Source organism: Abramis brama (assembly GCF_963993115.1).
Source record: "Abramis brama genome assembly, chromosome: 17".
NCBI lineage: Eukaryota > Metazoa > Chordata > Actinopteri > Cypriniformes > Leuciscidae > Abramis > Abramis brama.
In genome coordinates this window covers 12,693,849-12,709,032 of record NC_139979.1, presented here as the reverse complement: position 1 = coordinate 12,709,032, position 15,184 = coordinate 12,693,849, and the positions used below count along the sequence as shown (strand labels likewise).

General features: G+C 38.6%; 1 protein-coding gene across 2 annotated transcripts; it reads right to left on the bottom strand.

The window, feature by feature from the left end:
- Positions 1–582: 582 nt before the first annotated feature.
- Positions 583–13,895, bottom strand: fbxl4 (F-box and leucine-rich repeat protein 4). Of its 2 annotated transcripts, none has more exons than XM_084088407.1 (8): positions 10,991–13,895; positions 8,946–9,562; positions 8,090–8,426; positions 7,239–7,483; positions 6,927–7,140; positions 3,755–3,826; positions 2,869–3,181; positions 583–1,908 (listed from the first exon to the last, which is right to left on the bottom strand). In XM_084088407.1, the coding sequence occupies exons 2-8, from the start codon at positions 9,449–9,451 to the stop codon at positions 1,745–1,747; spliced, it is 1,851 nt and encodes a 616-aa protein (XP_083944533.1). In that variant the 5' UTR covers positions 9,452–9,562; positions 10,991–13,895; the 3' UTR covers positions 583–1,744. The 2 variants fall into 2 exon arrangements, with proteins under 2 accessions (XP_083944533.1, XP_083944532.1); XM_084088406.1 differs by having other exon boundaries at positions 11,000–13,894.
- Between the last annotated feature and the right edge of the window lie 1,289 nt (positions 13,896–15,184).

The window sequence follows — 15,184 nt, the reverse complement described above, 5'->3', positions numbered from 1 at the left end:
AATAAGATTCCTCAAACTGGTTTTTGTTACTAAATGATGAAACAGAGAACATTTCAAATGCATATTGATGCTAAAACCATTGTAACAGGAGTGCATTGCCGCTTCTAAATTACAGGGTCCAAAGGCAGAGGCTGACAGTGTTGTTATGCGTTGTACTGTTGATCTATTTACAGGGGTGTAATGACAGTTTTCTGCGTGTACTGACTAGCAATAGTTGTATAGAAATCAAGAAATCGTTTCATCTAATTAACTGCATCCCTCCAGGTCCTCAGGGCACATTAGAGCTCCTCAGTCCATCATTAAAGCAGACATAAACAATTCATTACATCACTGTTAGTCCAATGAGACTGTCACTGCCAGATGCAATATTAATACGCCCTTAAACTCAGAGGGATTAACTAAGGACGTTTCTGACTTTCAGTTTGACCAAACTATTGAATCTAACTGGTGGAAATAGTATAGACCAACCGCATGCCAAACATAATCTGTGAGAAGATTTAGCACTATTAATAAGATCAATGATTTTATAATCATAGAAAAGACGGCGCATAGTATTTTCAAACGGAAAAAAAGAACACAAAATATTAAGCCTCACTTTATTGAACCAAGACCTCATGAGTGTCACTCTCAGTCACTCTGAAATAATGCTAAAAGCCTGCTTCTTCCAAACAGCACAAATTTAATACAATATCCTAAATGACAACATTAATTCACTGCAGCTACTGTATAATTTAACACAAATACAATCTATATAATGTTCAGTTGCTTCAAATTAACTTTAGAGTTTGCTTACAGGGTGCTAGTGAAGAACAGGTAAGTCAAATTGAAAGAACAATTAAAAAAAATATATATGGCACTTAAACTTTTACCAAAAGCACTAAACAATTTCTCCTTATCCTTGTTTTGACTTGAATAATTGTACACCTCTAAAGAAAACACAGCACATTGCCATCTGTGTTTTTCAAAATGAAAGTGTATTTAAAAAAGAAAAGAAAAACCCTTTGGTTTAGGGTGTTTTTGGCAAATCGCAATTTAGCATAGCACAATACAGACGACCAGCAAATATACAAAGCACTTCTCTCTTTAAACCTAAGGCACAAGGATATGTCATCTAACGTTTAGCATGCGCCTGTGTAAAAGAAAACGTCAAGTTTTGCAATAGAGAAAAGCTTATGTTTTGGTATTTGCCCTATAGTGTGCATACAAGTGCATAACAGGATTGACTCAAAATATGGGCAAAGTGTCACACAAACTAGGTATTGCCACAAAAGGATTTCTGTGCCCACGATTCAAGTCAATGTGGCCCTGAATTTATAATCAATCAATCAATTAATAAATAATCATAGTACACCATGTTACTATTTCACAATATTCAACAGCGATTTGACAACATTTAACAATGCAAATAAAACATTGGTACTGATACACTTGAATAAGTATGTTTAAAACAAAACCCTTCGACTGTAGTACAGCATTCTACAAACGTCTCTCTCTGAAGACAAAAATAAAACCCTGAGATTAAGATCAAAAACTGAGGTCTGCTGAAGTGTGTGAGATTCAATACATAGTGAGACCATTCAAGCCGAGAGAGTGTGAAACATCCATAACATCTTCCGAGCGGCAGTTCACAGCTCTGTGCAGTTCAAGGCAGAAAGTCCACAGCACCAGAATGCACCACCCTTCTCCCAAGGGTCTTAAAGTCCGTCCCATGAAGCTGCTTCTGCTCAGGAGGGCCCATCGAGTTTCACTGAGTGAAACTCTTCTTGATGGACACGTTCGGGAAAAGGCCACTGAGCTCCTGGGCGAAGCGAGAGTCGATCTGCGAGCAGAAGGACACGTCCAACAGCTTTAGCCGAGGACAACCCTGCAGTAATTTCCGCAGAGAAGCAGGGCTCACCATCCGTGTGCCTGAGAAAACAGTTAAAGGGATAGATCACCTGATTGCTGTGTCGTCATTTATTAGAAAGCAATTCAGAAAGGATACATTCAATTGATCAAAAGTGACAGTAAAGACATTTGCAATGTTTCAAAAGAGTTTTATTTCAAACAAATGCTCTTTTTCTATTCAATGAATCCTGAAAAAAATGTATCACATTTTCACAATGAGATTAAGCAGCACAACTGTTATCAACACTGATAATAATAGGAAATGTTAGAATGATTTCTGAAAGATAATGTGACTGGAGTAATAGCCGCTTAAAATTCAGCTTTGCCATCACAGGAATAATGCTGCCTTCATGCGTTATCGGAAATTTCCTAATTCCCACTTCTGGAGTCGTGATTACAAGCGCGTCACGTTCAAGTGCTTTGTTGTCGGAAAGAATAGGGATCAAGGAGGACACCAGGTTTATTCTTGCCTGTTTCTTGGGGAAATCTTATCAAAGCCTAAATGTATTGAAGATATTTAATTTGGAAGAAAATTTAGTTAGCAACCATATAACTGCCCTATCTATATAGTCAGCTTGCTGACAATTCTGAAATTTCAATTAAATACATGCTATTTTCACAGTGTATAAAACATTCAATATGTTTCAAATGGTTAAGCATATATGTAAATATGCACTTCTCTAATGACAAGACAAGTGTCTTAAACAAATAGTTGAAATAAACTAATAAAGAATACCAGTCACAGCTGCAATCCTTCTCCTCTCTGCCACGTTAAAAGTTTATGGCCCGCCCAAATCGGGAATCAAAATGATCAAGACGATAGTTTTGTAAATACGACTGGAGAGGACGTTCATGTCCAATTTCCGACTAGGATTATTACATTTTAAAATACTTCATCTTACGACCACAAGAACACTGAAATATTTTTAAAAATATATTCTTCAAAACAGAACATTTTAAACAAAAATACACTCATCTCACCCAGAATATCAAGGTGCTCCAGAGCGCTGCAGTTAGCGGCCAGCTCCTCCAGGTCGGAGTCACACACGGTGCGGTTGGCGGTGAGGAAGAGCTTGCGTAGGCGGGGCAAGCTGCGGGCCAAGTGCTTGAAGCAGCCGGTGCTGCTCTGAATCGTGGAGCACCAACCCAGGTCCAGCTCCTCCAGGAGCCTGCAGCCTGAAACCAGCTCTGCCAGTCCACGCTCGCTCAGGTTCCTGCAGCGCCACAGGTCGAGGGAGCGCAGAGAACGGCAGCGTGCGCTCAGCATGCTCGCCACCACATCATAGTCCTCAATCTGTGATGAAATCACCATGTAGCCACAGTGAAGCACTCATTGATTAACTGAGCGTCTCTAAGCTATACTATGAGCTGCGCGTGAAAACACACAACCAGACAAACCAATGTTCCTGTGGCTGAAGTGGAACAGAGGGTGAATACCGATTTGCATACTTCATAACAAATATGAAAAGCAGGATCGGCCACTTTGTGACCGTGAGATGGCTGTCAATGAAATAAATATGAAGTCAGCCAGTACTGAGATATACTATAACATCATAAAACTGCACTCTGATGCAACTAATCTTGTGTAGCAGGGGTTGTGGGCAATAATATTCAGATAAACATGCAGGGATGCCTCCTTAAAAATAAAAATAGCGCACCATACAGGTCCCTTTGATGCACCACTTTCATTGTAATTATTATTTGTGATACACTAAACCTAATCTTGTATACTGTATAGTATGGCTAGTATGTCAGTTAAACATGCTTCTCATAATGCTATGACTATTTTTAAAAGCCTCTCTGTTGCACCAGAACATCATTCAGTCACGTACACCATCTGGATATTTGATCTGTCCAGTAGACTCACCATTACACAGCTTCCCAGGTTAAGGTGCCTGAGCTCTGGGCAGAATGTGAGGATGCTCAACAAGGCTGATTGCTGCATGTGGAGAAAACAGTGATAATTAACACACAGCACTAATGAGAGAATAACATATCCTCATATTCAGATGGCAGTGGAGTAAAAAGGAGACAAAAGAATGCATATTTGATATCACAAATCAAAGATGACAACAAATTTAACTCCGCAATTCAATATTCTTCCAAATAGATGTGTCAAAATAATGATCTCACGGTCTGGTGCACATGGCTGACACTCACATCTAATATATAATGATAAGATGTTTCACAGAAAAAAAAATTCTGAAGTGTCATGCGAGCATCACTAAGATAATACAGCCATTGTTTTCATTATTGTTTTTGGTTTAAAAAAAAAATCACATTAATTTAAACTCAAAACAGCTGAAGATTGACTGTATTGTGTGAGTTAGTAGATAAATGTTCTGTGTATATTTCCATCGATGATGACAGAGAGGCGCGTTTGCTACAGGCACAGTGTGTGTTCCTGTGTATGTTTACATGCAGTCGCCATCACTACAAAAAAGCTACAGAAACATTATACCTGTTGGCAGAGGCACGCATAAACCTACAAATGCTGATTCACAGTTAACCACACGGAGGGACGGGGTGACCCTAGCATGCTTGGGCCTGCACCAGCATGTAGCACTGATCTAAAGGTGATAATGCAGTATAATCATAAGGACAGGTAACTATAGCAGCTTAAAACAGGCTGGCATAATCATGTTTTCTTATTCAATTCCCAAGATAACTTGCCTTTTTAATGATGCAGTATAAACAATAAACAAAGGTGGTGCATGATAAAGCAGACAACTTTTGGGGGAACACAAAATTTCATGGGTCAGTAATTAACAATTTCAGCTTTGATGTTAAAAACCTTCATTATTACCACCCAAAACTATTGCTTTAATCATGAATACAGTCAAACGTGTGATTCAGGAAATACAGCAAACATCACAGAATCAAGATTTTGCCAACAAAAAAATTACAGAGTACACAATGAGGTACAAAAACAATGTTCTAAATCTGTCTGGAACTGAGGACGCTTTCTGTTTTCTGTGTATTTATGTGAGCTGTACTGCAGCAAGAAAACAAACTGTTGTGATTGGCTGCTCCTCACAATGGCCTCTCCTACAAATTATAACTCTCAAATCGACTTGGCTCACTTGTTTTTAGCAGGTAAAAATTGCAAACAAGATTGTTTTTGGATTGCTGATAGTGAATCTTGTCGGCATGAAACAGAAGTTGCAATAGTCTTCCCTATTGTGACATATATCCAGGGTTTTTCCTGGGTCAAAATTGGTCTTCGGTGGTGGCTGACCGACATGGTCATCCACACACAGCAAAGAGTACCCTAGTACCCACATGATCCGCAAGCCCAATATTGAAAATAAATGTTAAATTTAAAATAAATACAAAGAAACAGTTTGTGATTTTTTTTTTTTTTTTAGGTAATTTACTACACATTGTCATAGGCCTATACATACTGTGGATTATTAAGGCTAAATTTTACTAAACACTCTTGCTAAATTAGGTAAGCACACTTACTTTCTCATTTCAGATTAGGGGTGGGAATCTCTAGGCACCTCACGATTCGATTCGATTACGATTCAGAGGGTAACAATTATCGATTATTAACGTGTTTTTTTTTTTTTTTTTACTTGGTACTTTTAAAGCAAAGTATTTATGATGACCCATAACGAACTTACTTCCATCTTCCTATATTAATTTTATTAATAAAACAAATGGAAGTGATTTGAACATTGCAAAGAACCAACATGAAAATAAATGTGTGCCTGTGCTAGCAGCGTACTTGTAGTAAATTAATACAAACTTCAGCATATTCTGAATCTCTAGCATTTAATAATAGACTTCTAACCAACAACCAGGTTATTTCCAATGAGCAATATAATCCTTCAGACAAAAAACATTTTGCTGTAGCAAATTCACAAACAGTTTTCGTTCAAAAATATAGAATGATGTACCAGCAGCTCTCATATAATGCTGGTGGACTTATGCATATTCTGAATAATTAGTAACATACAAAGCCTCTCTTATTCACAACTAAATAATAAAGAGGTATGAATTGAAATGTTTGCTGTATACCACAATCAAAAACAGCTTATACAAAAAAAGTGAATGAACATCTGCAGAGAGCAGTCAAAATGTAACTTTTTGTGACTGGCATTGCACATATTGCAGGGCAGTACAACGTTCGTATAACAGATCGGTTTACAGTATATTGATGTGAAAACTAAATAGGCTACTGAAAGCAGCTTTCATACAAAAAATACTAAATAGGTAACAATGAAATTGCCAATTTTCCATACGCTAGCTTTTAACGAAGAGGGTGCCGTTCGAATTTGGCGCTCAGGCATCATGCGTCTGTTAAGTGCGCGAGTCTGTTATGTGCGCGCCACAGACTGCACGCGCACTGCACGTCCGCTAGAGTTCCGCCTTTTGCGTTCCGTCAATATTATGTTTTTTTAGAGATTTGATTTTTTTTTTTATATTTGTGAATCGATTCAGAATCGTCCACGTCCGCATCGCGATGCATATAAGAATCCGCGCGGTGCTGTGATCGTTCTCTCCGTCACTCCGTCAGTAGCCTGCTTCACTCACAAAACCCAATTACAGATCAAATAAGGCTTTGGCGGGACAAAAAATCGTTTTGGCGGCCGCCAAAAAAATTTCAATGTAGGAAAAACCCTGATATCTGAGTGAAACAGCTTTGCAAACAAAAAAAATAGTAGGACGGGACTTATGTCCATCGGGAATTTGATCATTGTCATTTGCTTTTGCTGTGATCTCATGTGAGTGACAGGTTGTCCCGCACTCATGCACTCAAGATTAATCCATTTTGATTTCATGGAGATTTAAAAAAAAAAATAATTTAAATGCTATGTTGAAAAAGGAATGGATGCAAAAGTGAACTGACCGAAAGTTTGGTGAGTGTTTTGAATTTTAAATATTGAATGTAAATTTTTGAAAATTCTAATCAAATTACAAATTAAAAATACATTAAATTCATAATTTCCTTTTGTTCAAGCTACAATTCAGTGTATATCAGATGGTTTTCGCGAGAAAATCAGTCATTATAATTTTCTCAGTCTTGCTCTCACCTCAACTTTAGTGCGGTACAGCACCAGCCTGCGTAGATTAGCGAGTTTGGTGATGTGATTGAAAGCCTGAGGTTGCAGACGGTCACAGGAAGCCAAATTGAGCTCCTGGAGGCACGGACACGTCTGGGCGATCACCTCTAAACACGCTTCAGTCAGGAAATGACAGCACGACAGCTCCAAACACACCAGACTCACCCCACAGGCCTTCATAAAGCTTGAGAAAAAAACACACAACAGAGATGGAGTGACTATTACGCACATTTAGTAGATCAAACTATTTGAAATATCTGGATCAGAGACTCTCGCCGTTACCTGCAGAAGCCAGTAGCCGTCACGGCTCCGCGGTTGCCCGTCCAGGACATGTTTAGTCTCTGCAGGAGGGTGCAGCGGCTCTGCAGGTGGCACAGAGAGGCGTCAGTGAGCCGGGCCCAGTACGGCTGCAGGCTGAGCTGGATGTACTGCAGCGGGTCACAGCAGTGCTTGTGAAAGAGCTTGCAGGTCTGAGCCAATCGGCACAGGTCCGGAACCGGCAGGTGACTCACGATCAGCTGGATTAACTGCGGTGACAAAAACAAACAGTGACCAGAACACAGCATGCTAAATATTCTTGTTGTGTCACTTGTAAAGACAGAGCTACTAAGATTACTCTCAAGACACTTATGGAGGCTCTGATTATGTTTTTGGTACGTGCACTGGTGGGAAGACTGAACAATAGTATGAGTGTGAAGATGGATATCAGTTAGCAGATAATAGCCAGATTATGTTTCTGAAGCACATTCGTGTTTGCCTTGACGAGACTGTGAGGGTGACAGTGGTTTGGACAGGAGATCTGAGCTGTGTGCAGTTAATGAGGGCTTACGAATTGGAAAGGTATTTTTAAATTACAATAAACGGTCTCTAATTATCTGAAAATGACTGCAGAAGACCTACTGCAACCACACAAGTCGGGACTTGACCGAATCCCAACTATTTTTCTTCAATATCTGTCTGGTACGTAAAAGATTTCAACACTCTGTGGTCCAACTTGTGTTGTTATCCACAGTCCTTGAAAACCGTCTTTGTTAACTAGCCTACTATTTACTAAACATGCTGATGGCATGAAACTGCATATTCCTAAACTTTCTAAATCTCACAGGCATCATGTGAAATTTTCCAATGCTAACCTCATAAGGGAGCCTATCGAAGAAGCCGTTTCCCAGGTTTTGCCTGTTCTCTCCACCCGACCTGCAGCAGAGGCCTCCTGCATCACTGATCTCTTCTTCGCTGTCGCTCAGATCATTGATGTCGATGACAGGGATCTTATAGAGGGCCAGAATGGGTCTCTCTCGAACGCCTCGCAGTATCACCGCGTCCAGCTCTGTGTAGTATTCCAACAGAGAGCAGTTCACCTCCAGACGCAGCAGATTGGTGGCAAAACTGATCTGTCTGATGCTGGGGGAGAACTGGCGAGCTTGAGGGGTCACAGCTTTGTTGGGCTTGCCGGCCCACAGAACCTCCCACCTGCAAAAAAAACACAAACCGCATCCAGCTCTGTAAAACAATCTGTGATATTGTTGTTCAATAACGAAAGATGTGATCGATGCATGACTGAAATCTGACATTTAGTCACCATTTGAATGTTTGGTTGACCAAATCATTATTTTTTTGTAAATATACAATTAATAAGGCATTATTTTAGAAACATTTTATATATTATATTTTAGAAATATTATCACTTTTGGTCATACTTTATTTGAACAAGTTCTTACAATAGGGTTAGTGTTAGTTGCTTGTATTACATGTAACATGTTATATATTATATATATATATGATGAATAAAAGATGAATGATATATAAAAGATGAATTCTTAGGCTAAGGCAGGGTTCTGAGGCTATTACCTAGAAGGTAATTATTTAGTAGACATTTTATCCACAGCATCTTACAGTATGTTAATGCTATTATGGTCACACCTTGTGGGATTAGAACCTACAACCTTTTGATTACAAGTCCAGAACTTTAGCTCACACCTAACATTTTACCTGACGTCAGCCGGCGGGTTCTGGGAGAAAGGGTTAAGTGAGCACGCTAGGATCTTGACAATGGCCCCGGGGTGGTAGGTCTCCAGCACCTCCACAGCTGTGGGATAGACAGGCTCCTCGAAGGCCAGTTCCAGGAAGTCCTGGCCATGAAAATTGGGCGGCGTACGCCGGAACGGGAGAGCGGAGCTAACGCACTGCGCCCACCAGCCTCCGTAAGTGCGGAACACGGCCGTCTGGGTGAAGTCTCCTGAGCTGGGGTAGACGTTAGGCACTCCCGCCAGGTTCCACATGGTATAGGACATGCTGTTCTCGCTACCGTAATGAGAGCTGAAGTCCAGGACCTCCTTGCCGTACTGCTCGACCTCCACGGTGACGGGCAGCGCCGAACGCTGACCCAGCTCCACCGCCCGCCGGCTACCCAACGCCTCGCTCCTCGTCCCGCTCCTGGAGCGCCGCCGCAGACAGATATAGTAAAACATGCTCAGAAGGGTTAGCATAGGAAACATGGAGCAGCAGGTCTGGGTTTGAGTCAGGAAGCACAGCCCTCGTCCCTTCCCTGCGCTGTAGCGTGATAGGCTTTACACAGCACAGGCTATAGGCCAAGATGCATGCATGACCTGTGGGTTAGAGAGACAAACACAAACACACACAAACAAACAACAAAAATCACACAAGATTGTGAGAACCTTGAAATGTCAAAGGATATCTGTAATTCCAAGGGCCTCATTCATGACGCACACATTAAATCAAATTGTGTATTATTTGTAAAAAAATAAAATAATAATTTTGCATGCAATGAGAATTTACATAAGAATGGATTTATGAACAATATACACAGAGATTATTTCTGCTCATGTTCTATGAATGAGGCTTAAGTATCTTCTATGTTTTTTTTAATGCTAAAATAAATGTTCTGGGATGTATAGAAGTTTCCAAAAATGATTTTATACCTCAAAAAATAAAATAAAAAATAATAATTAATTAATTAATTATTTTAAGAAAGCATGAAAATGTTTTAACTAAAACTGAAAAAAAAAAAAAAAGTAACCTAAATAGTACTATATAAAAAAAAATAAAAACATAACCTTACAAACAACTGAACTAAAATTCAAGTGAAAACTGAAAATAAAATAAAAAGCTAACTCATATTAATAATAAAAACTATAATAGCATAATAATACTATAATTACATTTGTACATCTGTTTGTAAGTGTGTTTCTGTAAATGTTGTTTGGCTTGTTTCTACAAAACGAGTTAGTAAAAATTATTTTCTGAATGTTTTTGCATGTGGCTCAGAATACTTATTTAATCAGAAAAAGCATGTCATAATGTATAAAATATATCTCAAACTGTATTGCATAACTTCCTGAAGGGGAAAAGAGGAAAGAGGAAAGTTCCTGTCAAAGTTCTTCCTGATGAGAGATTCACATGAAAGAATGACTTCTGACAGCCATCACAATGTGACATGCACAATATATTCTGGAGGTTTAAGCTAAAACAGCAAACTATCATCATGCTGTTTAATGCCAAAACAGTGAAAATAGTCTGCAGCAAAATATTCAAACGATATACACCATGTATTCAAATGTTCAAAACCAGACAATATGACAAACCACTAAATATAGCAAGTTAAAGGGATAGTTCACCTAAAAACCTGTATTTATTTTTCACACACCAAAACAAAAACAACAAAAAAAAAAATCATTACTTAAATCACCTTCACGTTGTTTTAAACCTGTAGCCTATGACTTTCTTCTGTTGAACACAAAAGGAGAGGATGACAAATGTTCCATTTTGGGGGCGAACCGTGAACTATTCCTTTAATGTTAGCCTGAAAGCTTTTACTGATTGCTACTAGCTCTGTCGTTACTTTAAATTCTATCCATATGTAGCTTTTTATATGATCGAACTGTTTAAAATGTAATCCGAAAAGAGGAACTGTTAGCGAGCTGAGCTATTAGTTCAGTAGGTTATGAAGCGGCTAAACAATAACGCAGGCTGTCATGCCACACCGCACTGACAGACTTAAAACAATGGCAACTTACAGACGATGCAATGGTGTGTTGGAGTGTTGCGCTGAGTGTGTTCTGCGTTCTCGATCCATCTCTCACTTCAGCTGTCATTGCTCGCACATTCTTCACTGTTCACGCGGAATATAAACATCCGCTTCACCTCCGCACAATGCATTGTGGGAAGTGGAGTTCTACCACACATCATTATTGAATTAACGAAATCCTTTCTGCAGCTCGGCTGATTTGAATAACTACGCTACTTTATATTTTGAAGAACCACAGTTATGACTGAGAAGTTGATAGATCAGGCATGAGGCACGATTTTAACGCGTAGAGACAAATATAGGCTACTTTATTAAATAGACTATACAAATAGAAAATATTACACTGGTATTGCAACAAAACATGTTTGTCAGATTTTTTTTTTTTAAACAAATGTGTGGTATACCTTTTTATAGCTATTTTATAGTAGCCTAATGTATATTTCAATCTCAGAAAGAGACATATTATAAACACATAAGGTGCAGATGAAACCAGGAAGGGAAATAATTAACAGCATTCTCTGAGAAAGAATTAGACAGTAAATGGAAAAACATCTAGTTAAAACTGTATATGCAGTATATTTGGGTTGTCAGGCTATTTATTATTAATCTTTGTTAAATGCTTTTTTTTATTTCTGTTTATTATTGAAAGTTATTGTAATTTGGTAATAAATGGTCTCATTCAGTTCTCTCATTATTATACTATGGTGTGAAACAAAATCATTTAATGTGGCATTTGAATAATGATGACTGTAAAAAGTTATGGGAACCCTAATGAGTTGAGCTGGAATTGCCATCAATCTAAAGAATGTTGGTTTGATTAGTCTGGCTTGTCATAATTAACTTAAAATATTACTAAAAACAGTGATGACGTGAATCACGCACACACAAGTTGTGTTTTCATGTTTTATGGGGACTTTCCATAGAGATAATGATTTTTATACAAACTCAGTTGTTTTCCTCATGGGACCAAAAAAAGGACGCATTTCATTTTGTCCCCATAGGGTTTATAAAAAATGATCAGAAAAGGCCACGGATGTGTCTTTAACTTCAAACTTTACTTTACAACAGAGAAGTATACTGGAGATATTTGTGTCTTTTATATTGTCTAAAATCATTTTTGGCCAATCACTCTGTTGCTCACTCCCTCTCTCATGTAACAAGCCATTGAGAAGAAAGACATTGTTTTGATGTTCTGAATAATACATTTGTCTGTTAGAATTGACTGAGAATGTGGCGATTGTGACATTTATTTCATCGTAAATGGCCACATTCCCTCGTGACCTGTCCTGCTGGCCTCTCTGGTGGATAGAAGGCGCCGCGCAGGCTTGGCTCCAAAGAATACGTGCCGCTGGCTGTCCATCATGCAAGCGGTGGGCTCACAGAGGGAAACAGATGCATACGACCACGTCTTGGCTGGCATTTGCATCGATGAATGACTTGTCCAGTCAGTTTGTCTCATGGGTGAATTGAAGCCCCATTGTCACCACAAAGAGCACTGAGTCTCTGGAAGCGTCACAGGCAATCACAGGCCAAACTCTCATTTGGACTGGAGCTGTATGGCAGATAAGAAAAGACAATTGATTTTGAATAACAGGTTTCTCTCCAATTGCCGCTTTATTTTACTCTGAAAAAGACGCTTTTTGTGCATTATGAATGTCTGATTTTCATAATTGCCTTATCAATTTTTGAGGTCTGCCTGAAAGTTTTAGACTAATGAAAACTGTCAAAAATCTGTCAGTTTAAATAAAGAAATAAATTAGAAAAGAATAAAAATCAGCATCTGACTGTACATTATCCTTCTTATTACATGGCTACTTAAAATACACATAGACATAAAATAGAGATTTTTATAAGCTTGATTTTCATGAATTGAAAAAAATGTATATAAAAAAAAAAAAAACAGTAAAAAATGTGCCAGTTTTTATTTGCAAATGGACTGATGACAATTAAAAAATGGTGAAAAAATGATCTAGTTCATTCAGGCCCAAATACACAAGACCAAATCTGATGGCCAATGAGAAAACGAGTTAGAGGAGGAGGCTGATGGTTTGATGAGAGGAGAAGTTGGATGCATTTAGCTTGGATGATTCAGAGGATACAGAGAAGCAGTGGATAATTTATAAAGAAAAAAAGGGGGTTGTGGAAGGATTGACAGGAAGAACGGCCTGAACGACAAAGAGAAGGTTGACGGTGTTGAGTCTGTTAGCCTCCAGCGTGGACGGCTCCCTTGACTGACAGTGTGATCAGCTGTCAGCTCCTGCAGGCATCACCGACAGGCCTCCTGTCTTCTGTCAGGCCTCAGTTCCAGCCTGCTGTTCCATACACACTGCAAACACACACACACACTCGCACGCCAAAGCCCTATTCTCCCTCCGACCCAGCTGTCAAAAAGAGCACAGCTAAATAATGAATCTGGCCATATTCCTTGAAGGAAAGGCAGAGGGGAGGGGAAGCGGGGAGAGAGAGAGAGAAAGAGAAGAGTTTGAGGATCCTCGAGGGAAAACCAAAAACAAACCTCAGTCCATTTAATCCCTCTCTTCACAGCCACAGAGGAACAAGACAACAGCATCAACAAAAATTCGGCTATCTTTCCATCAGCTGTCATAAATAAGACTTGCTATGACATTATCCTCTCTCTGTCGATCAAAGACCATACACACACAGGGAAGGAGGAGGAGGAAAACAAACCAAGCTCCTTTTATAGACCCCTCAGAGACACAATGTTGATCAAGCATTAGGCGCCCAATTTCTACGTTAATGTACTGTCATTTTAAATGAATAATGATAGAAGGCTCTTTAATATTATGACCTCTGCAGCACCAAAAACATTCTTTTAAAGTGGACCACTGATAAAAACCCTTCTGTGAAGGGCTGGAAAAGTGTTAATGGAGCTAATTCCACTGGAATATCTTACTTATATAATTCACTCTTTCTTTTTTTTTTACAATGGGAACCACTTGTAAATTATCTGCACCCTGTGGTTGCAAACATTAAAGGGATACTCCACTTTAAAATGAAAATTCTGTCATCATATACTCACCCTCGTGTTGTTTCAAACCTGTATGAATTTATTTCTTCTGCTGAACAGAAAGGAAGATATTTAGAAGAATGTCAGTAACCAGACAGTTTCTGGTCTCATTGACTTCCATAGTAGGAAAAAAATATACTATGGAAGTCAATGAGACCAGAAACTGTCTGGTTACTGACATTCTTCTAAATATCTTCCTTTCTGTTCAGCAGAAGAAAGAAATTCATACAGGTTTGAAACAACATGAGGGTGAGTAAATGATGACAGAATTTTCATTTTAAAGTGGAGTATCCCTTTAAGTTGTTTGAGGATTTAAGTGATAAGAACTGCTCTACACCAACTATTATGACAGCATGATAAAATTGAACTTTATATTTTCTGAGCTTTTTAAATTTTATTTGTGATTTGTATTTTGTGGAAAATCAATAAAAATATTGTTGGAAATAATGACTTTAATAATGACTCAGTAACTGTCTTTTTTTAAACAGTAGTTAACCTCAATTTAAAAAAGATTTTTTTTTACAAAGAGCCAGACATCCATATTTGAAGTAATCTAAGTAAGGGATAGTGTATAGTGAGATGGTGAATAACACTAAACTAAATAAATAAATAAACATTCCTGCTAATTACATGGCCATATACTTAACAAATAAAATGCACATGAAACAGATTTTTATAAGCTTACTTGCTGCAACACTATTTCCAGACAGCATTATTCTGAAATATCTGACTGCCATTACTGAACAATCAGAACTATGTATTCCATCCAGACATCCACATAATAACTCTAGATATTTTCTATAACAGACCTTTATGGTTGCTGAATGCCATTGACATGGCTGCATGTACAAGGTTAAAACATAAATCGCTCTCAGCATTTCCATGCTAGGAGGACCAGCCATTTAATGCAACCATTTTCAGACCATGCTGTGAATTTTCTTATCTCATCCTCTCATTCCCTTTAGAGACCCATTCACTTAACAGCAACCATTTTCAGGATCGAAGCAATCAAAATTGAAACCCGCTAAAATGTTCCGGTTCCCACTCAAGCCTTCCTAATAATGTAAAATTCAAACATTTGATGCACGACAAGTCTTTAAACATGCGTGGCTGTATAACTGAACTGGTTGGATTACTAAAGGGCTACTAAAGTCA

What these genes read in the sequence shown, in the direction of transcription:
- fbxl4 (XM_084088407.1), bottom strand. Translation starts at nt 9,451, where the DNA reads ATGTTTCCTATGCTAACCCTTCTGAGCATGTTTTACTATATCTGTCTG. An exon ending in ACGGCTACTGGCTTCTGCAG is followed by an intron (nt 7,141 to 7,238) that starts GTAACGGCGAGA and finishes TTTTTTCTCAAG; the next exon opens with CTTTATGAAGGCCTGTGGGG. An exon ending in GGAGCACCTTGATATTCTGG is followed by an intron (nt 1,909 to 2,868) that starts GTGAGATGAGTG and finishes CTGTTTTCTCAG; the next exon opens with GCACACGGATGGTGAGCCCT.